The sequence below is a fragment of the Drosophila persimilis genome, unplaced genomic scaffold, assembly GCF_003286085.1.
Source record: "Drosophila persimilis strain 14011-0111.01,24,50 unplaced genomic scaffold, DperRS2 tig00000431-arrow-pilon, whole genome shotgun sequence".
In the NCBI taxonomy this organism is placed as follows: Eukaryota; Metazoa; Arthropoda; class Insecta; order Diptera; family Drosophilidae; genus Drosophila; species Drosophila persimilis.
Genome location: NW_020825312.1, coordinates 1,746,811 through 1,772,140, shown reverse-complemented (window position 1 = coordinate 1,772,140; position 25,330 = coordinate 1,746,811). Strand labels below are relative to the sequence as shown.

Here is a 25,330-nt window from a genome sequence, read left to right as displayed (position 1 = left end):
GGCATTGAATCGTTCGTCTGATGGATAATCCTCACAAATTAGCTCTGGGGCCCCACTAGAATTGGAAGACACGATTACCAGTAGACAAAACCATAATCTAATTAAAGGTCATGATGTGTAATACTGTCATTTAAGCGGCCTGTCCGCTCCAAATGCGATTTGCGTAACTCGATACAGGTTAAAGGTTATGAAATGAAATTTTCCAATCTATTTTACGGTAGCCTCTCAGTCCTCGCTCAGGCCTCTCTGTCTCTCTCTCCGTCAGCTCCAGTCTGTCCTTCATATAAATTATATTATACATAAATAACATCAGAGTGACTCGTCTGGCACCTACGAGGGGTTCAGACAGACATAGACAGTCAGACAGTCAGTCAAAGGCAGGAATTTTTGCTGTCCTTCGTTGAGGAACTGCTTGAGGAGCTGGGCTGTGCCTTTTAGCATTAAATATAAATTAGAGAGGGTCCAGCTGGGGTGGAGGTTGTAGGTCAAAGGCAAGCCAGGGCCAGAACAAAAGCCAAGTACAATGTCCTTGCATGCAAATGCTGCCTTTCACAGCCAAAGGATAACAATATTGATTGTGGAATCGGCCTATATGGATAGGTGGGTTCAGTTTACCGTCTGGCTTGTCCTTTTCTGCGTTTCCCAGGACAACGGCATGACTTTGAGACTTCCTTTGAGTGTGTCCTCGGACTGTTTTCCTGTGCCTGACTGTGTCTGACTGTCTGTCTGTCTATCTGTCTGTGTGCCATGGGCCCATTCTAATGGCTTTTTAATTGAAGCAGAGACTTCAATGAATAAATAAAAGATAGTTGCCACAGCCTTTGTTTGCTTGCCACACTCACAGTAGAGAGTCGTACACTAATATTAAAGGAATGAAAAACATAAAAGAAAAACGGTTCAAGTTTGAAAGTCAGGAAAATGAAATTTTCTAATTGACTTAAACTTTTGCGCCATTATGAATATGGTGAGTGCCACAGCGAAGTTTTCCCGGGCACCCCATCCCATCCCCCCACATGATTCGGCAGCAGCAAGTGCTTCCAATCCAATGAATCGCCACAAGAAGTTCAGAGTTCAAAAAGCTCTTCTCTGCCCCAATAAAAATCAAATGTGGCACGCTTTCTTAGGGGGAGGGCGTTGCATGGCATCATGATTTTGAATTTTGAAGATTTACTAAACGATATTTAGCCAAAATAAACTTCGAATCTGTTTGTGAATGTGGGATTCCGGATGAAAGAGCAAAGATATCCTTTGATATGAATCCCTATGGAGCTCCTCCTAAGCAGTGAATCATCTGCTCTTGAACGTTTGAGCTAAGACCCCAGCATTAAATGGCAACAATCTGGAAATCCAAAGTATAGGAATATAATTGCCTCTCAGTCACAGTCAAGTTGCAGCTAATTTTCACCATTCTGTAATTTCAAACTATATACATAAATCCAGCAGTCAGCAGTCAGCATCCAGCCAAGCCAATCCGTGTCAGGTTGCAGGAAATTTTGATTGGAATATTCAGGTGTAAGGCCACCTTCTTGAAGGATGTTGCCCAAGCGTATTGCTTGGTCCATGTGATACATAATTAACCAAATCGAAACGGACAAAGCTGCTCGGTTAGCCAGCAAACATAGGACTAGGCCAAAGGACTGTGACTGTGACTGGGCCCAGACTGCTGCCATTTGTTGCTGTGGAAGCACGTGTTGGTGCGGTTTCCTGCCAAAACTGTGGCATTCTGTGGTTGCCAAACCCCAAGCCAAACCCAACAGCAGCAAATACAGATACAGACAGACAGACACAGGGCCAAGTGGGGACTTTTGGCAGTTACTTTGCCTTGCCAACGGGCCCGGGCCTCGGCCACCAAAATGAAGCAAGTCATTATTGGTCGGACACTGAATGGGGATTTAAATCCGTAACTGAGATGTAATTACATCATGCATGGGTCGAGTGTCATAGTGTCCCTATGGCTCCAGGGGCAGCCCCAGGGAATACCCACCTCCGCACCTCAGCCGCATATCGTTGCCACAAACTAAATGAGTTCTGGCCCTTTTCTTTGGTGTGTCAATTGGAATCATCTTCATTATTATCCTTCATTAACAACAAATATTTTCGCCCTTCTTATGTTTTGTTGTTGGTGTTTTTGTTGCTTTTGTTGCTTTTGTTCTGTTGCTGTTTAATTACAATTTTCTATGTGATTCCACTTTGATTGGCGATTGAGGCACAGCTGCGTGAAATGAAATTGAACAGAGGCCAGGTCGTGCCGGGTGGTCTGGCAGGACCACTACCACAATCTGCCACTTGGAATCGACTACTCCTCTGAAGCAACCGCCTCGCAGCTATTGTGGTCACTGAAATGTTGTCCGCTTTTAATTTCAAATGTACGTGACTTGTTTTAATTAGTCAGCGGGCAGAGCAGCAGCAGAGGCATTCGGAAATAATCTAAATTATAGGTATATACGGGTATATATTTATGCTTTTGTGTAATATACATCCGCAGCTTAATAGGTTTTCATTGTATTCTCGTATTTTGCGGTCCAATAAATGTGACAGCTCGTCTGGCATTTGTCTTCCAGACCAATCTATACCCTGGCGGAGAAGGATATTATTGCTTGGTAAATATGATGTCAATTTTAAATAATGATAAATGGAGATGGATTTAAATTGGATACAAATCTGCTTGTAAAATAATTCGAATCACTTTTTAAAGAGTTCTGATTTACTTATTTGACGATTTATCGAAAATTGTTTGCGTCTTGGAGCATACTTAGGCAAATGAACTGGACAAAATGGCCCATCAAACACTTGAAGACCTGGTCCTGGACCCACACACAAGTCTCCTTCGAAGTGCTACGCAAACAATGCATACATATACATATTACCCCCCCTGCCAGACTGTGAGGCCAGAGGAGATGGACGGGGAGATTGACTTGGTCCGAGACGACTTATAATACCGGCAAATTTTCAACTACTTGGCAAGAAGTTTTCGTATAAAACGGCATAACATCGCACAAACAGCCAATAAAAACAAGAAGCCAGCTGCATGCCGCTTGCTGCGTGCTGCATGCTGCCTGAAGCATGCAACTTTCACTTGCCAAGCTGTCGATAAAGACAGCAAGCCCACCTCTCTCGCTCTTGCTGTGCACCCAGTTACGAAACTTGTTAAATAAGACTTCTAAATTCATTTGGTCCATACGCAACTTAACACCGAGAAAAACCCAAAGCGGCATCAAAAGTTTTCTACCCACAAAAAAGAAGGGCTGGAGAAGAACCAACAAACAAAAGAACAAAAAACGAAGCATGCATTAGGTAGGGTAGCCGAAGGTTCAGATACACTGGCAGATCTTCAGCTTCCTTAGAAAGTTAATGAGATTCATTATCTATCATCAATGGCGGACATTCTGTTGGATTTCAAAAGCCTAGGACTTCAATGAGGCTCCCAGGAACTTCCACGGGAAAAAGCAAATCGGAAACATTATTCTGCGATAGTTCACCGGATAAAATGGCTGCGCAAAAAGGTTCTAGGCCCAAAGAAATGGAAGAGTGTGGCCCTTGCTATTGCCAGGTCCAGAGTACCCCGCCGCAAGGGTATCAAAATGAGCGAAACACAATAAACAACTTCATCAAATGGCTGTGGCTGCAATTGCTCGCTGGCTCGTTGCTGTTGTACGAGGAGCTGTGCAAATATTTTGGGCTATCCCGAAAGCGTAAAGAAAATAGAAAAGCCCAGAAAAGTTGGGCGCAAGGCTGCAGCTTAAATAAATAGCGCCGCGATGGGGGCAGGGGCAGCAGTTGGAGGCAGGCAGGCTCACAATGGTCGCTTGGCCACCTAAAAGTATGCAACACTTTCTCAAGTTCCTTTCGTCCTTGCCGTCGACTCCCTGCCTGCCTCCTACGCCTGGTTCCTTACAAGTTTTGTTTCTTGTGCATTTTCATTAAATAGTGTTGTTCGCCCCATTGTTGACGGCGCTGTACTTTGCATATTTTAACTGCTTATGGCTTATGGCTCGTTCCGACACGCCTTCGTCATACAACCCAACATACAAAAAGGTGAGGGGCGGGGTGGTGTGGTGTGGGGTTCTGCTGCACCATCAGAACATTGTAATAAAAAATAAACTTTCCTCTTCGGTGCTCCACTCCTGCGATGGTACATAAAACTACTTTTGTCTTTGTTAATATCATGTTCGGGCTGGCTGTCATTTGTTAACAGTTTTCCAGGGGTATATTCCTACTCGAACAAGTAGAAAGATTAGTTTCTGCTGAGCTGAAGCAGCTTGAAAACTGCTTAAATATTGAAGCTTTGAGGAAATTGCGACTCCCATTGCTTACACGGGCTGGCATGTGGAAATCCCAAGCCATCATTGAATAATGACTGGGGAATGAAAGTTGCAGAAGAACAAAAGCATTCGACTCAAAAAACGAAGCAATTTAAACAGATAACTATACGTACCTACAAATAAATCCGTAAGAACGGTGACATCAGAGTGAAGCCATCATTTTGAATGTAACAATAAACAAGAACAAAAAAAGTTCCACCATTTTCATTTCCATTTACTCGTCGTTCTGCCAGGAACAATCCGTGGAAAGAAGTGCATTGTTCGCGATGTAATTTGTTTCATTGCCAATTGTCTTGTCGTGTCTTGTCTCTTGACTTGCTTTTTATGACTTGGCCAACAGCGGGTTTTATGGCCCAGACGCGAACACTCCTCTTCCCGAAAAACAACAGCGACATCAGCTGTGGCAGGATCTTCCATCTGTCTGTCTGTCTGTCCGTCTGCCGTCTGTCTTTCTGTCTGTCTGCAAACTTGACTGCTGTCGAGGGCCCTGCTTCGTCGCTGCTGTTGCAACTGTTGGTTAACTCAATTTGGCAGTCACTGTGGCCGGCTCTGAGGTGTGGCCCTAGTGCTGCTCCCATCTGGATAATTGGCTTACGAGTATGTGTCCATCCATACAGTATGCTCTCCATACAGGAGTAATTATTACAAATACGCGTATCAGCTTTGCGCATTCAAGTGCTGCACAATTAAGTGGGTCGTTAGTGCAAAAATTTCGGCCAATTCCCTCACATACATATGTGTGTTGGCGCACTCGCTTGGAGTCTCTAATTTCCAAAGGACTCTTGGCGTTGGCAGTTTGCTGTAAGCTTTTAATTAGCATCAAATTACTTTTATTCACACTCCAATGCGCCTGGCCATATGCTGCACCTTTTATGCTCTTCTCTCATTCTGTTCGCCCACACCCCACCCCACCCCATTTTGTTAGCCCTCCCCTAACGCATATGCGAATCCCCTTTATGGTTAATTAATCCATGGGATTACATGGATATAAACATGGTTTGTAGGGTACGTTACGGTAAGGCTTGGTTAATGGCTACTTTTGATGCTTGAAGTTCCTGCTGACACAACGGATTACAACGGATGGCGGAGATCAAGTAGAATTAGATACTTTGAAAGACATCGAATTGATTACGAGGCATAAGTTCGCCAAAAACTTCTGATTGAACCCCTCGTAAAATGACTCGTCTTCGATATAAAATAGAGTAGTGACAGTAAATATTCACTATTATTTTTATAGTGATTGAAATCATTTAAATTAACGTGCTATCCAAATGAGGGATAAGGACCTCGCGTTAAAAACCTGCCCAGAACCTGCAAAAGTTTAATTGCTGAAAATTGACAGCTAATTATATACAAAAAAAACCACAAGCAGGCAAACACATTTTTTGATGGCTGAGCAGGGGCCAGGCCTCAAAAATAGAGTTCGAGTTTGGGGTAAAATGAAACGAGCCACATATGAGTGCCAAATGTGGGTGGAACTGATTGACAGGGGCAACATGGCGTATGCGTACTTTAGGGCCACACATTGAGGGGGAGCCAGCGCTGCGTATGCGTAACATTTAAACTGGAAAAGTAAATTAAATTAAAGGCAACTAACAGCTGACAGGCGGCAGCAAAATGTCAAACTGGCAAACTAATATGGTGCCAGGGCAAATGGCTGACGAAGGGTGAAGAGCCGGAGTGGGCATGGCGGTGGTCGTACAGTTTTTAATTAACGATGCACGAAACTAAATTGAAAAATTTGATTAAAAAGTTCTTTTTTTTTTAGCAACGTCGGTGCCGACGGCAGCTGGATCTTCAAGTACGAATGTGGGGGAGCCTTTTGTGGGGTTGTAGATATGCTGGCTATACAGGATGGGTGTCTGTGGAGGGTAGTTTGGGGGTGTGCGCAGAGTTCTAGTTAGTTGAGCTTTACAAATGTTTAAGCAAAATTTTATTTGCAGAAAGCAAAAACTGCACGATGTACTCGCACTTTAGCTGAAAAACTTGATAGGCCCCTGCCACTGCCACTGCCACTGGCTCTGTTCCTGCTGTATGGGTGTGTCGGTGTGTGGGCGACTGGGCGTGGCTGGCATTAACACTTGTAGTGTCAGTGTCGCATGTCGTTGCATGCGAAACGGTTAAACTAAATACACGCTGTCTGGGCTCCCGCCTCAGTACATCCGCGAGTGTGGCGCTCTCTCACTCTGTTTGAGTGTATGTGTGTGCGCCGCTTCGTTGCATCCACAAACACATACATATATATATATATATATATACTCTTACATACGCAGGGGAAGCCACGCTTCCCTGCTTTACCCACATTATATGTCATATATACTCGCATGTACATACATATAGTATATACATATATATATATTCTCGTTCAGGTTTTGGGTTGGAAAAGCATGGGTAGGTGTGGCAGGCACGCAATTAGAAGTTGCTCAGTTTATTTTCATTTTCTTTTTTTCATACCCCTCCCCACCCCCACCCCCCGCACGACATTTGCACCCTCTCTTACAGCTTTACGTCGTGCTTTCTTCCGTCAGGTGAGCGAAACTTTTATAGTTTGTCACGAATATGGAAATTCAGATAGGGTTCGTTCCCGACAAGCAATCAACTTGAGGACAAAAGGAGAACCAACCATAAGAAAATCTGTACACAAGCAAATCGGTATATATGTAGAAGCAAATTTGTAAAAAGAAAAGCTTAAAACGTAAGTAATGTATGTATATCCACAGGCAAGATTTTTGGCTGAACAGAAAGTAAAAGGCTAAAATTAAATCTTAGAAATAATTTATTTATCGCATTTAACGACATAAAATGTAGCTTCAAAGATACTTTCTGTGTCTGCGGATATATCGTTGACACATGCTGCAACTCTTTGGCTTAAATTTGAGCCCACTTATCAAGGGAAATCCTGCTAATTTCTGCCCTTTAAACTTTCATGGCATAACACGAGGTGGAAAATATGAGATTCTCAAATTAAACGAAGCATTTTTAATTGCCATTTTCGTTGCTTTATGGATGCATAAAACAGGCAGCTTCATAAAGCGCTTCTCCATAAAATGTCGCGCGATTGCGTTCGCGTTGAAGCGACTGAAGGTTAAGCCATGCCACATTGTGTATGCCACTTTGGAGTCAATCAAAGTTGTGCGAGTTCTTGGGGATGCCGACACGTTTGTCAAGTGCCGGATGACAAATCAATGTGAAATTGATGGATGTCTGGCTGTGAGTTGGCGTGGCCAGAGGGGACAGGGGTACCAGAGATGGAGGACATGCTTAGCATACTTATTGGGGTATTTTCTGGTGCAGCAGTTGCACCGCACATCCACCCATAGCCACACACACACACACACACACACACACACACACACACAGATATCCACCAATAGCCATTTGCATTTGCGTAGATGTATTAAACATGATGCAAATGAAAAGCGGAAAAGCGGAAGTGCCAACCGTGCTCGGCGAGACCGCAATTTTCGCGGTCTTTTTTGACGATGCCAGAAGTCAGAGAGCGCTCCCCAAATGAAGGAAGTGCCTCCATTCAGCTTGTTCTGCTCCATTTTGTGGCTTCATTTTGTCCCCTCTCGCATATATTACGCATGCAAAGAATGCACCAAGGAAAGGAGGCATTATGGAGAAAAGGGGTGCTTGGCGCACGAGCAGAGGCATGGGTATTGGCGTTGGGGCAAGGATTGTTGCCAGCGCCTGTGTGTCTGTTTGAAATTCATGACTTGTTTAGTGCACATGCCGCATAATGTAGCATGCATTTTGGGCGGTTGGCGGTGCCGCCGCGCCTATATTGCAGCTGCCACTGTTTGTCGTTGTTGTAGTTGTTGGCATTGTCTCTAAATGAGAAGCGCAGCACAAATATGCAAACAAATGCATGAATGGCAGTGTGTGGAAGGTGCGTTTCGAATGCGTAAAGCTGTTGTAAAAACTGTAAAATCAAAGGAATATATGTATAATGATGATGGTTTCTATTTCAACAATCAGACTTGGAATGGAAGAGATTGAGCATTGAGCATAGTCCCGCCATACCTTATGGTCTCGGCTCTGTTTTACATTGATTCAAATCCATCGATTGCTGTAACTTTACTGCTGAAACGTACTGCTCGCACACGCACACTCACATAGGGCTACACATGTAAGTATGTGAGTGTTTTGAGTAATATTTATGCGTTTTCCCATAAATGTACTCGTACCTACATACACAGATACATACATATGTACTTTCACAGGCCAGTGTGTGTAAGATGTGCATTCATGGCTTCTACTTGTTTTGCATGCTAATTGCCTTTGCCATGGCTAGAGCGAGAGGTTAATTCATGAGCATGGATAAAAGAGACAGAAAGAGAGAGAGAGGCAGGCCGAGAATCGTAGTGGCATCCGCTCGACTTGTAAATTGGTTGCATGCATTTGATTATGTGCGAAAATGGTGGACGGGGCGGGGCGCCTTGATTAAACCATTTACCATAACAATTTTCTATTAAACACTCGAAAATCGTTGGGTAAATTGTTTCTTTAACTGAATTGATTGTATCAATTATTGGATGGCATTCCCTTTAAAGTTTTTCAGGTTTTCCGATCTATTCAAATATTTACAATGATGTACATGTATGTATGTATTTCTCTATGATTTTCGTTTGCTTCTTTTAGAACAAAACAACATTTTATTATTTCGATTTTTTTGGGGGAATGTTTTTCCAGCTGCGCCCGAAAGTATGCAGCAACCGAATCCGTATGTGAGAAAAGCAATTTACATTTGAAATGTTTCTTTTGAAAGTGGGGAAAATGTATCGAGCAGAAATATGTGGCCGCAAGCTTAGCGAATCTTGTTGCATAATTCACTGCAGGCACTCGGCGTTGCGGAACAGCGATGCTGGGTACTGTAATCATGGGCTCCCACCAAATCCGTTCCCTGGTCTAATGGCATTCTGCATATTTCATCATATTAAGTGCCAAAACAAGGCATAATCAACTTCCTGGGCCGCATGCTGCTTGCTGCATGCCCTTCCCCCATCCCAAATAGTTTGACAATGCCACAAATGCGTGTGCGTGTATGCGTGACTGGGTGTGCGAGGGTGTATTTGAAAGGTTGTAGGGTGGTCTGGTAAGAAGCACTCTCCGTATAACTGCATTAAGCCCAACTGCAACACACACATTAAAGCCCAACCGAGCACCACCGCAGAATGTTGCAAACTGAAATTTCGCCCAATCATCAATGCAACAGGGCTGAGTGCACACCCAGTGCAAGTGCGAGTAAGCCCTGCGCTGTGGCACATCATCACCACCCCTCAACCTACGAGTACCCACTACCCATCGGGTGCACTAATTACACAGCTAAACAATTTTGTATTTTAGGGGACTTTTGTTTATGCGAATCGGCAAACTTTGTATCTGCCCCGCGTTCGTGGAGCGTCGAATCGAATGCCTCAAATTGGTTGCGTAAACATTTACGATACTCGTTAGATCAAATATTGGGGGTATTACGCAAACAGTGGGGGCTTGCCACTGCTCTGATTTGGTGGTATTAGCCATGGAGTGTTTTCCGAAACCTTTGTACATTTGGACGACGATCGAATGTAGTACAAATAATGAACAAAATGGCATATATATAAAAATATTTACAGAAATCCATCTACTCGATTGGGAAAATGCAATCAGTTTAAAAAATAACTAAACAATCTAAGAACATAATGGCTAATGCTCCTAATTCGTTACAATTATCAGTTCCAAAAGAGATAAAACGCTTTCAACCACCAATAATCCGTATTCATCTTCCGAATTAGTTTTCCAATAGCTAGTTATCTACAATACTCCCATTTATCAACGGTATACCAATTGAACTAGGATTCATCTTTGAGTCGTCCACTCCTATATGAACGAGCGGGCACGTTGTGAGCCGCAACTAGGGCCGCGACTCTACATTTATACCCGATACTCAGTCTCTAAGTAAGAGAGTGGCCATTGCAAATTCATTTTTTCCTTCTGGCTATAAAAATAATAATCAGATCTAATCCATGTCTGTCTGTCTCTATGATTCTGCGCTTTTAGTTTTCTCGTATCTTCAAAACTGTGGATTCCACAGATTTCCGTCCTTGTAACAGTGCGACATCACAGGAGTCTGGATGGAAAATTTGGTTGCTCTAGCTCCTATAGTCTCTAGGCGTCAAACAATACGGACGGACATACAGATATGGCTATATCGACTCGGCTATTGATGCTGATCAAGATTATATACACTTTCTGTGGTCGGAAACGCTTTCTTCTATGCGTTACACACATACGGATTTAAGCATGTTCTATCCAATTGCCAAGCAATTTCTCGCCGTGTGCGTCTGGCTAAGAAATCTAGTTAATAGCGAATGGTCGGAGATCTGACACATGTTTTCCCAAGTTTATTCTGGACACGGTTCAGGTGCTTCGCAGCGATTTACTTACGTCATCTACATGCCTATATTCATGTATGTAAGCTGTGAACAAGGCAAATCTTCTATTGACGGAGAAGGGCGTGAGAGAGATATGATAACGAATATCATTTAAGTTTGAAAACAAAAATATACGATTGAATAGATCGTTTCCATGTTGCATTTTTCAATGCGATTTGTTCAGCATCATTGATGGAATGAGTGTGCAAAAAATGAAGACAAATTTCCTCACATCAATCAGCAACAAGTCAATTATTTATACAATATTTTATTTAACAATTAGCTGAGGGAGCACTGAGGGATGAATAATGTTCGCTTGATTCTATATTTCCTTACAATAAGTCTTGAGTGAGTGGTACTCATATCGCATTTCCATAGTCTGACATCAGACCCAACAGATTTCCATGGTATGACATCAGAATCGGGACAAAAGCAAACAATGCGAATGGGTTTAGCCTGTAATTATGGGAGCGAATGAAAACCCTCTTAGATTAGCACATGCCATAAATTCATTTAAGTTCCTCTATTCCCCACACAAACACACGCACACAAGCCAACACATGCACGAACATAACCATAAAGGCACTCATATATTTGCTCAGACATTGCTTACGAACTGGAATCCGCTTCCCCTGCATATGCAAGAGCGTTTTGGCCCTTGAAATCTGCACAGGATGCAGTTATGAATTTATTTATGATTCGCTCTCGGTCCTCAGACCCCAGTACTTTCCTCCCTTCCCTGTCCTCAGTCCATTTCTACGTCTTTACCTCGCCCACATTCTGGGTGTTTGGCTGCATGGCTTTACCTTTGATTGTCTTCTTGGTACGTTTTACTAGCTCTCTTTATGCATATTACGACACTTCCCCTGCCCAAAAATAGCCATGCCAATATATGTATGTCTACTCGTATGGTGTTCTTCTGCTGCAATCTGCAACATTTTTATTGCACGGCCATTAATTTTGAAACAATGCAAATCGGAGAACTTATATTGTAAGCAAAATATTGTTTAAAATAGCCGTTGGAAATGTATTAAATCTGTGGCCATTGTACCAAAATAGAATGTACCAAATCTACTAAAAAAACATTATGGTAAAAGCTGGGAATTTTTACGAACCTCAAGAGAACTCAACGGAAATTGTACAGGTCAGGGCCTCAACCGTATTGATTTGCCATCGAGCTTACATCTTATTTGGGAGTATTCCTTGCACCTTGATTAAATTACGATATTTTTGTTATGAAAGTTTCCGGTACTTTTCCAAATGAATATTCCCATTTTTCTACGACAATAAAATTTTTTTCAAATCCCACTTTTCATTTGCAGTATTATTTTTCTGAAATTCGCAATTGTTTTTGTTTGCTGCTTGATGGGTGGTCCACTTTATTTATACTTCTTCTTCAGGTTCATTCCTCACACGAATATTGTTTACAAAAAAAAGAAAACGTTTATCTGATTGTATAAGATGGTATTTTTGGCAAGATTTGTTGCAAAAACAGCAGTAAAAATAGTTGAAGATTTTCCAAAGAAATGGTGTTTATCATATTTGGATTCCTCTCGGCAGTACAACAGAATATTCGAATAATATCAAAGAGAACCGAAGAATTTATACATTCTAGAGGGATTACCTTTATTTTTAGCTGTTTAATTATTCATATTGTAAAGAAAGAAGCTATTTTATTTGATCTTATTCAAGTTTTGATTCGTTTTTTGGATGGTTCCACTGGCGTGTGCTGTTTATGGGGTTCCATAAAAATTCGTTAATGCTCAAGTCGAAAAATGGTCATGGGGCACTGAGAGCACACGCCAGTGGACAGAGAGCGAAAAGTAAAAGTGACAATCTCAATCTCTCCTACTCTCTCTACACTAGTCTCTCTTGGTGTTTATTCTTAATGTAGCCGGTCGTTTGATGGGTGCGCAGTGCAATGAGAGCACGTCATGTCTTTTTACAAAGTTTGAGCCTTTTGTCGCTTTTTCTTTCATTCTTCACTTTATCTTTCACGGCTGATAATGCATGAAGAAAGAAATAACAAATAGGACAGCTGTAGTGAGCATTTCGACTATATGATACCCTCTGCCTGTAAACAACAACCAAGAATATAATGAATCAGCCCTAGCTTATAGTAATTTTTTCCCGTCCCCATAGTGCTATCCGTTTTCTATGAATAAAATATACTTGTTTACAGCTATCTAATTTGTTACAGTAAATCGCTCGGACACATCTTTTCAGTCCAATAAACCCTTGTCCAGTACCAGTACAGGGTATAGGGTATGAAAACTGTTTACTGCCACTATGGGCGAGCCAACCAACGGTCGGGAGTCTGACACTGGCGTCGACGTCGACGTCGCTGCCTGGCCTTTCAGTGCAAGGGAGGCCTCTCCGGTTCTTTGGGATCAGTCTTTGGACTGACGTTGCCGTGTAGATCGCGGTCAGAAAATTCTCGGAGCAGGAGCTGTTGAACTGTTTGTGCGACTTTGTTTGCGGTAACTTATTTGTTCGTTCAGAAAACATAACAAATTAAATATTTCTGTATTAAATGATCCGCTTAAAAAAGAGATTTGTGCGCTCAACCGGATAATGCATAAAAAAGGAGACAATTAAATAATGCTAATTAAGTACAACTACAAACAAATTGATTTAACGAATTAAGTGCTATTTAATATAAGCAGAAAACAAAAAACAAAATACAGAAAACAGTAATAGCGACAAAAAAAAAACGCAGTTGGTAGTAAAAGTCGCATAATTGATTCATTTATGCATATTCAGCAAAAATATTTATGAATATGTATTACCCATTCAGACCCCATTGACGGTAACAACAAAAGCAAAGAGCAAACTAGTTGCCATTTTAAATTAATAGCCAATTTAATATTATTTAGTTAACTATATAACTATATGTACATATATAAACTATTTTTTTGTGGGTGCAAATTGGTTTAAGAGTCCGCCCGTGAAGTGAATGGAAAAGAGAGAGCGGGCGAGCGGGTCTTTGTTTGAACAATTGAGTGGTGGCCCGACAGCTGATTTCACTTATCTTCTCTCTCTTAAATATATATCACCAGTTGTGTCTCTCTTAAGAAAATTATTCACACTCCCAGATAAACATACATACATTGGAGTATGTTCTCCTCTCCCGCTGCTTGTTCCATTTTGTTACCCTTCCTTCACGAGGGGGCTATGATTATAACCATCAAAGCAGAGGAGGAATCATTTCCGATCCGATAAAGGGAGTAATACATATAGAGTAATACATATGAGTAAACGCGGCAATAGTATCTTTGCGGCATGTGCAAGAGAAAAGTATGATACTGGGAAGAGCATTTAAACATAGGAACATATGTAGGTATTGGAACTGCAGATGCAATTTCGAACATCCGTTTTGCACTTGCAGCCACCTCAACCATGGCCTTGAACTTTAATTGGCAAAATAAATCCAGAAAATAAGACGGAACACACATTTGTTTATTGATGCTGGACTGGATTCTATTTGTAGCCACCCCATATGGCTATGTTTGGCTAAATATTTTCTTTCAATAGGCCTTCCCAAAAAAATAAGATTTCAGCCAAAGCTAACTTTGGTACACAAATGTCTGGATTCATATAAATTTTGGTTGCAAATTGAAATTGAAATTACGAAATATTCAATTTACGACTTGGATTTGCTTACTTATTCGGTCAGGAGTCCATAAATAGGGGCGATAAAAGTATTTCGGAAGGCTCTGACGCATGGAATAAGATGATGTGGTGACTTTGTAGATATACTTATCGATCAAACGTGTTAATCGTATACGGTTATGAGCCTGATACATACATACATATTGCAAATGGGCTTGTTCTATAGTTCTTATTTCCCCGTCCAACCGCTAAATTGTTAGGGTGACTACTTCACAATCAAATTAAAATACCACATCGATGCGGCAATACAGTACTGGTATTTATGTAGTTCTCAGATAAGGGATAATTCAAATAAAAGAGCGCTCGTCTTTTATTCATTCGATTCAATGCAATTCATTGCATTTTTGTACATTTGTAATTGCAAGTTTACTATGAAGATCCAATCATTCGAGGACTGCTACGGCTTCGGATCCGTTGTGCCCGAATAAACGGTCATGCGGATGCTGTAATTAACGAAATTTGACTCGAATGCATTGACATTCCCATTCGAATCGGCTTCTATCTGTGGCAGTTGGTTACATACATACATTTTCAATGTTTATCGCTACTTCATAATAAAAACTCACCGAATCTGAATGCAGTGTTCTTCGATGCCACGGCAAAATGAACTGTTGTAAATATGTCGAGGAGCAGACCATCATTTGGAGCGAGAACTTTAACGAATATGACTTTGAAATCGCCTTTGCCGGATAAATGCCTGAGAAGAAAGACCGTGTTAGTCCTATCTTCATGTTGGAGGCCATCCAGTTGCGAATCGATTACGGGAGGAGATTCGCAATAATTATGAGAGTAAGGAAAACGGAAAGATCCTTAATTCCTTAATTAATATAGTGCTATTCGGAACCATATACACATATTTCCCCATATATAAGCTGGAAGCAAAAGAAGGTATGTTCTCATGTTAGTGCCGTGCACGTGGTAACATACCCAATGTTGAAGGGAAGTTGTCCTAAGCTGCCTATTGAAGTTGAAGTCTTACCTTATATTAATGAATCAATGTGAATTGAAATGAATCTTTGAAATCATAAAAATGGTCGGTCGCGTATCCGAGCCAGGATCAAGGGACAATGCAGGAACTCGAAGTCATTGTCATGGTAGGGTGGGTACAGAATAGAGGGACAATCAACATCTAGGTCCCCTCCAAATAGAACGAGTTCAGTAGGGCTTTTCATTTCTCGTGTCGGCGCCATCAGCATTTCAGTGTACTTTGTTTTGTATAATCACTTACAGTTTTCCATAAAGTCCACTATATAAATGTAGAGGAGTACGATAGTACAATTAGGTGAGGAAGAACCCCGACCATCCGGCGAGCTAGACCTGAGCATACGACCAAACCTATTTGTGCGCCGTTCTTTAAGTTCAGTCACAGTCATCTGTTGATATCGAGGGCCTCTGGGTGGAGGTCTGGGTGGAGATACAATCTACAAACGGCACAGCACTTCCTGGAGCACTTACCTTTGGTGGCGGCCGCGTTCCTCTGTTCCGTGCAAATATTTCCGTTTCCATAGAGTTCCTACTCTTATAATTATTGCCGATCTTCTCCCATTCATAATCGATTCACCACCGGATGGCCTCTAGCATGTGATGGGAACAACAAGGCCCATCTTCTGAGGCATTGGTCCGGCGAAAGCGATATCACAGGCATAATCGTTGAAGCTCCCGCTCCATCTGAGGGTCTGCTCTATGACATCGTTACAAAAGTCCTTCTTGACCTTGGCACTTTAATGGATTATTGGAGAGTAATATTCGCAAGTCTTTTGGATAATCCAAAGATACTCACAGTTCGATCCATGGAGGACTGCCTCTGATGCTTCCGGCTCTTCTCGAAGGTAAACGATTGAACGGCGTTTAAAAAACTAGGCTGCGTTATGTCGGTTGTATCCATCGAGTTGTTCCATTAAACAACTATTTCAACCAACTGGCGGCTAAGCAAGGGATGTGGTTGTCAGTTCAGGAGAGCTATGAAGAATCCTCCACAGAGGATCGTCTACTTACATAGAGTCGTTCGCTCCTGAGAACAGCACAAATGATTCTTTCGAATGCAGGTCGGGTATAACAAAATAAATTTTGCTTTGATTGATGAAAACGGAAAGAAAAATTTCATCGATATTAACTGAGAATTTTCTTGTGAACTTTGTGTGTACTAACTTTTTTGAATACTCGTAGAGACATTAAAATCCCAGCTTGCATGAATGTTTAAAAATTACAGGTAGGGCTTGACATTTAGATGGTATTTCTTTTTTTCGATCTGTCCGTTGTTCTGATTTACATATCGATCAAAGGATCGTCCTGAAATGGCCAATAGCTTTAGCCTAACTAATGAAATAATATTATTTAAAAGATTTGGTATGGATTTATTTGAATATGTATTTACAACAGATTTTATGGCACTATTACTTATTGTAAATGCACTTTAACAGGATGTTCATAGCACATTTCCAGGCAGAGAGAGAATACATTTGATTTGCAAGCCTTAGCAATCTGCCTCATCCCTGTCATCTCTCCCGTGCCCGTATCCGTTGTTCATTAGACAAGTGCTGCAATTCCAACGTGACAAAGGCCAAATCGTTTGTCTGCTCCGCATCCGTATCCGTATCCGCGTCTGTATCTCTATCCGGATCTGAGTGCGGTGTCGTAGCTGTCATCCTGGGGCAGGCATCATGCCAAACGGAAAACTCACGGTAGCCGTAACCCAGCCGCTGCTGCTGCTGCTTCTGCTGCTCCCTCAGTAGTGAGAGGAACGTGGTCGTGGCATGTACATTCCGCGTGAAATCCAATTCACGCAGACTGTCCGCCTGGTCGGCGAGGAAGGGGAGCAGGGCATGCGCGGCTCGCGGCTGCTGTGGCAGCCACTTGATGCTACCATCCGAAACATCATAGTGCACCGTCAGCTGCGAGTGCCAAGCAAAGCGATGCAGGCGGAAGGTGTCCCCTGAGCCCGCTTCCACCATGAGACGTAGGAGGCTCGAATCGAGTTGACACTGCAAATGGAGTCCCACAATTTGACAGGCAGGGGGTTCGTGTCCGTGTCCGTGTCCGTGTCCATTTCCAGGTCCTCTACTGTCCTGTAATGCCTTGAGGCAGGCCGAGATGGTGGCGCCGGCTGCCTCGCTGCCAACGGCATTTGCTTTGTCATCATCCGTGTGCTTGTGGCAGAGGAAACCCGTCAACCGGCGCAGTCGGGGTAGTCGCATTATCTCCGTAGCCGTGGCACGCACCAGGCACGCCGGCAACTTCAGGGATTCCAACGTTTCTCCATATTTGATGTCCGTCCAGGGGCGAGGGCAGCTCCATCCCGGCTGCAGCTCAAGCACCCGCAAGTGTTTCAGCTGTCCGAAGAGCAAGTGGAGATCCACCGGTGTTATTCCTTCGCCCAAGCCCAGCTGCAGGTGCACCAAATTGGGGCAGATTGCCGGCAATCGATGCAGCACCCATGCCCCGCTCTCCACAAAGCTCATCCTCTGCATGTGGGCCAAGCATTTCCGTTTCCGGTTGAGCCACTGCCGACAGCCACCGCTGCTGCCATTCAGGTTGAAAAGCGCCCTCGTCCGTGAACTCAGCAGATGCAGGAGTTGACTCTGCTCTTTGGCGCTTAGACGCTTTAATAGCTGCTCCCGGCCACAGTCGAAGTGCTGGGCATATTTGCGACACCAGATCCGTAGCACCAGCTGGCCCAGGCGCTCGTCCAGCTGCAGGAGACTCCATTGGTCGTCAATGGAGAGCCGCTCGCATATTAGCAGCAGGCAGTCGTCGTTGAGTTCTGTGAGGGTTGGGCAATCGTTGACTCCTTTTACAGCTTGGTGACTCTCTGCTGTACCAAATACTCGCACTGTCTGTCTGCTGCTCCTCAGTCGCATACTGGTGCTACTTTCCTCGCTGAGTCGACTCTCCGAACTGAGAGGAGCGGGCGGAAGCGCGTGCCGCATTGTGCCGCCGCTGTCTGAACCCTTGTCGCGAATCAGTGTCGCCCTCAGCGAGGCCCTGAAATCGCAGCTGTGCCACCGCCGCCCGTTGGGTTGCAGTGCGTGCGATTGCACTGAGTGCAAGGCGACATCGACATCGACATCGACACCAACACCACCAACAGAAACATGCCGCACATGGACATGGGTATGGACATGAAATCATCCACTTCCACTCGTGATTGCGCAGATCTTGTGGCAAACAGATTGCACAGTGGAACGAGTTGTGTAAAGAAGAAGTATTTATCTATGTATATAATATACGTATATTTTATTCCTCTAAAATACACAAGGCAGCCCAAACAGGTCGAATGATATTTTCAATCTCATATTTTCCCATGGCCTACCACTCTCACACCACTGTTTGTTGCCCGCTGAGTGCCATGCCTCGTCTCCTGCTAGCCGTGGTGGCGACTCCAATTCGAGCATAAGTGCAACCCCTAGCTGACAAAACCGATACGGGTTTCACATTTCCACTCCCTGCCTCGCTGTCTCTCTGTCTCTCTCTCTCTCTTTCTCTGCCAGAGAGCGGGACAGATACCCAGAGACATTGAGCGAGAGAGACAGCCAAGAGTTGGGCTATTTTTAATACGAGTACCCTCCCCGATAACTCCAACTGCACATGTGTCCAAGGCCAAGGTGGCTCAGTGGGGGGCGGAGGAGCCAGAGTTCAACTATTTCGAGTGTGGCAAATCATTGGGTGGGGGATAACAAATCACAATAGATCGCAGGCCAGCCATTATCTGAGCGCCGTAAACAAAGAGCTGTCGCTGGAAACCCATTGATAAGGCGGATCTTTGGACACTCATACAGTGCCGTTGAAAAAACCAAAAACTGCCTGGTCGTATCTGTTAAGTGGGTGTTGGTTTGTGAGTCAGAGCCGAACATGAGCTGGAAAATATAGTACATTTTGGATTATAGAATTTGAAGGAGCAGAAACAAAATTTTACAAAATTCAATAAAAATGGATACCAGAGGGTTATACCAGAATGGAGAGCACCATTCCCATGATTCTCCGCTGGCGGCAAGAGTGATCCGCCTGGACGTTGCGGGGGAGCTACCCCCAAACCCCCGGCTGCGGAGCACTCTCAAATATGACACCGTGTGCTTCAACGCAGCCATTTCGTTGGCTTTGTTTGCCGCATTCACCATGTTGGGGGTGGCCATGTTTTTTCTTACGCCCTTAAAAGACTTACAGGCCACTCCCGAGGAGCTCTTTGCCCGGAAGCACCACAGCATGGTGGCAAAGGAGCAACGGATGCAAGTGGGGGGCAAGCTGAACCTGAGTCCCCTCGAAGAGATGGCCAATGCCCGGCTAGTCAAGCAGGCGGACATGGAGGTGCAACGCTTGTGGGTGAACTACTCTTCGAACACGCCGCAGTTCCTCAAAGACCACAAGATCAGTGAGACGGATCTGTATGGTATGCTCAAGAGCATGCCAAAGGGCGGACTGCTCCACATCCATGATGCCGGCATGATGAAGCTTGAAATTCTCATCGAGCTCACGTACCGCGACGACCTGTGGGTCTGTGTCGGCATGGACCACGTGTTCGAGAACTTTCGGTTCTCCAACGTCTTTCCCCACATTCGTCCGTCTGCGGACGACTACAAATGCATCTGGATGCTGATGAGCAACTACCACACGTTCGAGTGGCGAGACCGCTACGAGGAGATGCTCAAGGAGGGTCTCTCGCTCCGGGAGGGTGGCTACAAGAACTCTGCAGAGCTGGCCTGCCACATGCGCCGGAGCCATCGCCTCATCCATGGCCTGGTCACGTTCCAGCCCCTCTGGTCGAGCTTCCTGTTCCGAATGCTCGAGGATTTCTATAGCGATGGCGTCCACTATGTGGAGCTGCGCTCTTCCCTGCCACTTGTGAGTGAAGAATAATGATCGTGCTGGTACTGGTATCCTGATTAACTCCCCCATTATCCGCCCTTCCCCCAGTTGTACGACCTGAAGGGCACTAACTTCACCATTCTGGACACAGTCAGTTCGATCGTTACCATAACGAAAATGTTCATGTCCACCTACCCCGACTTCATTGGCATCAAGATAATATATACGCCGGCCAGGGACTTGAATGATAGCCGCATGGATCAGTATGTGGAAAATGCCCGCCTACTGAAGGTCCGTACTTCGCCTTTTAATCCTCTGGGGATCCGCCCGCCTCTAATCGTCCCTCTCTGCTCTCACATCAGGCCCACTTTCCCGATCTATTTGCCGGCCTCGATCTGAACACGTTCGGCGACGAGTGCACGATGCCAGGACTGGGCGAGGCCACACAGCTCCTGCATATTGGCGACGAGATTGACTTCTACTTCCAGGCAGGCGAGTCCCGCTGCCCGGACATGACCAAACCACATGCGAATCTCATCGACGCAGTGCTTCTGGGCAGCAAGAGGATCGGGCATGCCCTCAACATCCCCCAACATCCAGAACTCTTGCGGACCATGCGCCACATGCAGGTGGCCGTAGAATTGTGTCCGCTCTCTAACCACTATATGCAGTATATCCAAGATTTCCGCGAGCATCCGGCAGCGTATTTGCTAGCTGCAGGCTACCCCATCGTTATGGGCTCCGATTATCCCCATTTCTGGGACGCAGCCCCCCTCACCGACGACTTCTACGTGGCCTTTGTGGGCATTGTCAGTGGGCGCGGTAATATTCGCCTGCTCAAGCAGTTGGCCCTGAACTCCTTCCTGTACAGCTCCCTAAGCTGCACGGAGCGGACGTCGGCCATAAACCAGTGGAGCTGCAGCTGGAACAGGTGGATCAAAGAGTTTGTGAACCAGACCAACATCGCGCCAATCGAAGATTCTTCGTGATACTCTGACACTTGACATGTCGTGTACTTTTGACTAGGGTTTTGGCTAGATGAATTAAATTTGATGAGTAATTTTCCGGCTATTAAACTATTTGTTAAGTCGGATTCTTTCCTTGAAAGAGTACAGAATTCCTTTGATGACTTTTATAGGCCAAAGTTGCCAGTTGCAAGTAGTGTTGTATAATTATGCGTCCTGCATATAAGTGCTCAACAATTTCAATCGAAATCTTCATTGAATCGCCAGTTGAGAATTATTAATGATTTCTGAAATTCAGAATATTTTGAAGCTTCAAGATAAATGGAAGAACTGCATTTTTTAGTGGCCAAATTGTAGTGTTGCAAAATTTTGCAACCGATAAGTGCTACAAAACGTAAATTTAAAATTTGCACTTGGTTTTTTAATGAATTCTAAAGGAATTGAGAGAGTTTTGAGGTCCAATGAGGGTATATATAAAAGCAAAGAGCTTTTTTCTGGTAGTTTTCCTTGCACTTGTTGGCTCGTATGGCTTCCGGCTCGTTAAACGGCTCAATAAACTCATAGCATAGCCAAGTAGAAGGTACTCGAATTCGAATGCCAGGGCTTAACTATGGCCAGGGCTGCGAGTATGGTTATGCAATCTTATCTGTGTTCACTCGTAAATCAAGATGCCAGATTGGCTGCGATTAAGTCGGTTACCAACCTGGTGGGAATGCGTCCCACTCCTCCCTATCCTTATCGCAGTGAAATCCGGTTGAACGCGTGTTAAATCAAAGATAATGCCAAATATTGAATGGGCCACCCAATCATTTCAGATAGCGTGGGGGCATCGAAACTGAAATCGGAGCTTCTTAAGTGCCACCAGACATCAGTCGAAGTACGGACCTAGTCGGGATTAGACGAACTATGAGAATGCTTGTCCGAAGATATTATAATCTTATCGCTGTTCTGGCTGTGGGCCTCTTCATGTGCGTCTGCCCAGATCCGGTTGAGTCGCGCACACGGAACAAGAATGTAGCCGAACGGAGACTGATGTCATTGTACGGCAACACGCCCCATGTGGAGGCGCTTCTGGGCAGGAGTCGACCCACTCCGGACACCTACAAGACCCTGCGGAACGCCTTCTTCCGCTACGAGGAGTCTCGCTCCCTGGGCTACGACCTGGAGCTGACGGAACGCGAGCTCCAGGCCAATGAGACCATCATGGCCGCCAAGCTGCACGAGTACACGGAGGGACTGCTCACGCCGCATCTCTTTAAGCCGGCCCAGCACATCTTTGATGTCCTCGACGGTATCCGCGACACGCAACTCTTCCACTTCCTCAAGAAGATGCCCAAGGGGGCGGTCCTGCACGCCCACGACACGGCCCTCTGCAGCACGGAGTCCATCATCAAGCTGACATACTACGACAGCCTGTGGGCTTGTCTGCAGAAGGACGACCTCGACTTCTCCATTCTACGGTTCGCCAAGACGGAGCCCCAGGCGCAGGACAACTGCAACTGGACTCTGCTGACCGAGGTGCGACAGAAGTACGGGGCGGAGAATGTGGACGAGTATCTGTCGGAGCATCTCACCCTGTACCCCACCAAGAAGTTCGAGGACAACAATGCCGCCTGGTCAACCTTCATGGACATCTTTAGCCTGCTCGACGGGCTGGTGATGTATGCCCCCGCCTGGGGCGACTACTACTACAACGCCCTGCAGGAGTTCTACGACGATGGAGTGCAGTACCTGGAATTCAGATCGGTGGTACCAACGGTGGGTGCTTTTCAGCCATCATCCAGAACATAGTACTCTAATCTTTCCCGTCTACTTGCAGCTGTATGATTTGGAGGGAACTGTTTACACCCCTTTGGACACGGTGAGGATCTATGTGGAGACACTGGAGAAGTTCAAGAAAGACAATCCCGATTTTATTGGCTCTCGGATGATCTATGCACCCATTCGTAATACCAATCCCGAAGGCGTGCTCAGCTACATTGAAACCCTGAAAGAGATCAAGGTGAGTTCCCCTGAAACACTTGATATATGCTGAATGGATTAATCATAAGTCTGTGCATCCTTCATTGATAGGCCCAATATCCTGACTTCATAGCTGGCTTCGATCTGGTGGGACAGGAGGAGTTGGGACGACCGCTCAGCGAGTTTATCGATCAACTGCTGGAGATTCCAGAGGACATTGACTTCTACTTCCATGCCGGCGAGACGAACTGGTTTGGCTCCTCAGTCGATGAGAATCTGATCGATGCCATTCTGCTGGGCACAAAGCGCATTGGACATGGCTTTGGTCTGGTCAAGCATCCGGTGGTCCTCGATATGCTGAAGAAGTTGAACGTGGCCATTGAAGTGAATCCCATTTCAAACCAGGTGCTGCAGCTGATCACCGACTTCCGGAACCATCCCTGTGCCACCTTTTTCGCCGATGGCTATCCCGTGGTGATCTCCTCGGACGATCCATCCTTCTGGAAGGCCACGCCTCTGACGCACGACTTTTACATCGCCTTCCTGGGAATTGCCTCGCAGCACTCGGATCTGCGGCTGCTCAAGAAGCTGGCCCTCAACTCCATCCAGTATAGCTCTCTGCCGACAGAGCAGCAGTTCGAGGCCCTGGAGAAGTGGCAGGCCAAGTGGGATCAGTTCATTGCGGATGTTAACGAGGAGTCCCCGAACCGTGGATCATCCAGTCTGCACCTCGATTGACTAGCACGGGTGGTGGCAGCGTTCCTGGTCGCATTCTCCCTGCTGAGCTCTGGCCTGCGACGCTAGTCGGTCCCCCTACACACTTCTGCATCCCCATCCGCATCTGCAGCTGCATCCATTCAGAGCCATGCCCATATACAATTTTTTTTATCCCATATGTCAGTTTGTTGTAAGCTAATTGTTATGGATTAGTCTTTAGTTAGACTTAAGTCTGTTCCTTCCTGTTCTACATATCTCTCTTTCTCTCTCCATTAACAACTCTGTGTCCAACATACTCGAACCAAAGAGATTGTGTGTGCCACGCTTTGAGGTTTTCTCCAGGTTGTGAGGCCTGCTCTTGGTGGCAAAGAAGAAAACTATCGCAATAAAGAACTTTTGCTAGTCGTAGCCGACATACAAACGAGAACTAGAACCCGAACAGCGACTAAAAGTCCATGCAATTTATGTTGCCAGCTCAAACGAAGGAAGGCTGAGCAATAATCCTAATGAGAGAGGCGGCAACAAGGCGGAGAGGAGGATGGGAGATGGGGACGTGAGCAGCACTGATATGCATTCCATGGCGCTACCAACTAGTAAACCTTTAGTACATCTACACGAAAGTTATACAACTAATAATCATATCATATAATGCCCGAGAATCTATTATAAGTAATCATCAGTTTCCATTCAAGATAGGGCTATATTTCGCTGTTAGTTATGGCAGCTTTAGTATCTCTCTTTCTGTTGCCTCCATTAATACGATATCGCACTGTACGATTCTCTCTCTCTCTTTCTCTCTGAGACTGAGCCCATAATCATCAATTTATAGTCACGATGCCATCGCTAAGTGAAGCCTCATGTAGTGCAGTCAAGGCTGCTCGGTTTTTCCTGTTTTAGCCCGCATAAATCTCTCATTGCCTCTCGGTGTGCTGCTGTGCCGAGTGCACTGCAAAGTGGATGCGAATTTTAATGAATATGCGCTATATGGTCGTTGAGTCACCACCCACCCAGCCACCCAGCCACCCGGCCATCCATCCATCCAACCATCCATCCGACCAACATCCCTTTGAGCTCAGCTCTGGATGGGAGCCATACAACTGCTGCGAATGTTTCAATTTTACGTTCCACTGTTTAGTGGCAAAGGCTGCTGATGGTGCTTCTGCTGCTTCAGCTTCTGCTGGTAATGCTGATGGTGATGGTGCCTCCGGCATCCTGCAACGAAACCGGGTTCGATTTTGATTTGGCTCGCGCTGGTAATGAGCTGGGAAAGTTTTATGGGTCGACGGCGGATGCAGCAGCAGGTTCGTAGGAGGCCATAAAATTGATGGGCGAGTGTTGTGAGTGGGTCGTAGCCATATCATCTGCCAGTGCCAGCCAGTGCGGCAGTCTCATCAATTTGATGTCGTGCACATTTAATGTGGTGTTGAGGGGACGCGCGGATGCATAAAAAACCAGAGCCCGACCCAAAGCCCAAGCC

The 25,330-nt window shown here is 45.0% G+C and overlaps 3 protein-coding genes and 1 long non-coding RNA gene across 8 annotated transcripts; 2 read left to right on the top strand and 2 right to left on the bottom strand.

Annotated features, from left to right (window-relative positions):
• Positions 1-13,152: 13,152 nt before the first annotated feature.
• Positions 13,153-24,280, top strand: LOC6604155 (adenosine deaminase 2-A). Of its 2 annotated transcripts, none has more exons than XM_026989560.1 (4): positions 13,153-13,218; positions 21,990-22,932; positions 22,994-23,176; positions 23,248-24,280. In XM_026989560.1, exons 2-4 carry the CDS (start codon positions 22,081-22,083, stop codon positions 23,872-23,874), a joined length of 1,662 nt encoding a protein of 553 aa, XP_026845361.1. In that variant the 5' UTR covers positions 13,153-13,218; positions 21,990-22,080; the 3' UTR covers positions 23,875-24,280. The 2 variants fall into 2 exon arrangements, with proteins under 2 accessions (XP_026845361.1, XP_026845362.1); XM_026989561.1 differs by having other exon boundaries at positions 13,167-13,218; positions 21,994-22,932.
• Positions 15,269-16,565, bottom strand: LOC113565982. 4 transcript variants are annotated; one of them, XR_003408873.1, is made up of 4 exons: positions 16,406-16,565; positions 15,866-16,335; positions 15,390-15,814; positions 15,269-15,282 (listed from the first exon to the last, which is right to left on the bottom strand). It is a non-coding gene; the product is annotated as an uncharacterized LOC113565982 (long non-coding RNA). The 4 variants fall into 4 exon arrangements; XR_003408874.1 differs by lacking the exon at positions 16,406-16,565 and having other exon boundaries at positions 15,866-16,129; positions 16,191-16,376; XR_003408875.1 differs by lacking the exon at positions 16,406-16,565 and having other exon boundaries at positions 15,866-16,122; positions 16,191-16,376.
• LOC6596054 lies at positions 16,614-18,579 on the bottom strand. Its single transcript, XM_002021202.2, has 2 exons — positions 17,091-18,579; positions 16,614-16,726 (listed from the first exon to the last, which is right to left on the bottom strand). The coding sequence occupies exons 1-2, from the start codon at positions 18,334-18,336 to the stop codon at positions 16,614-16,616; spliced, it is 1,359 nt and encodes a 452-aa protein (XP_002021238.2). The 5' UTR covers positions 18,337-18,579.
• LOC6596086 (adenosine deaminase 2) lies at positions 18,699-21,285 on the top strand. Its single transcript, XM_026989559.1, has 3 exons — positions 18,699-20,245; positions 20,318-20,500; positions 20,572-21,285. Exons 1-3 carry the CDS (start codon positions 19,337-19,339, stop codon positions 21,196-21,198), a joined length of 1,719 nt encoding a protein of 572 aa, XP_026845360.1. The 5' UTR covers positions 18,699-19,336; the 3' UTR covers positions 21,199-21,285.
• Positions 24,281-25,330: the final 1,050 nt, after the last annotated feature.

Bases quoted from the DNA above. Each gene is read 5' to 3' on its own strand.
- LOC6604155 (XM_026989560.1), top strand. From the start codon at position 22,081: ATGAGAATGCTTGTCCGAAGATATTATAATCTTATCGCTGTTCTGGCT. The intron at 22,933-22,993 runs GTGGGTGCTTTT...GTCTACTTGCAG, and splicing joins TCAGATCGGTGGTACCAACG to CTGTATGATTTGGAGGGAAC. The intron at 23,177-23,247 runs GTGAGTTCCCCT...CTTCATTGATAG, and splicing joins AAACCCTGAAAGAGATCAAG to GCCCAATATCCTGACTTCAT.
- LOC6596086 (XM_026989559.1), top strand. From the start codon at position 19,337: ATGGATACCAGAGGGTTATACCAGAATGGAGAGCACCATTCCCATGAT. The intron at 20,246-20,317 runs GTGAGTGAAGAA...CCCTTCCCCCAG, and splicing joins TGCGCTCTTCCCTGCCACTT to TTGTACGACCTGAAGGGCAC. The intron at 20,501-20,571 runs GTCCGTACTTCG...CTCTCACATCAG, and splicing joins AAAATGCCCGCCTACTGAAG to GCCCACTTTCCCGATCTATT.
- LOC6596054 (XM_002021202.2), bottom strand. From the start codon at position 18,336: ATGCGGCACGCGCTTCCGCCCGCTCCTCTCAGTTCGGAGAGTCGACTC. The intron at 16,727-17,090 runs GTGAGTTTTCCG...TTATTTCATTAG, and splicing joins GCGGCTGGGTTACGGCTACC to TTAGGCTAAAGCTATTGGCC.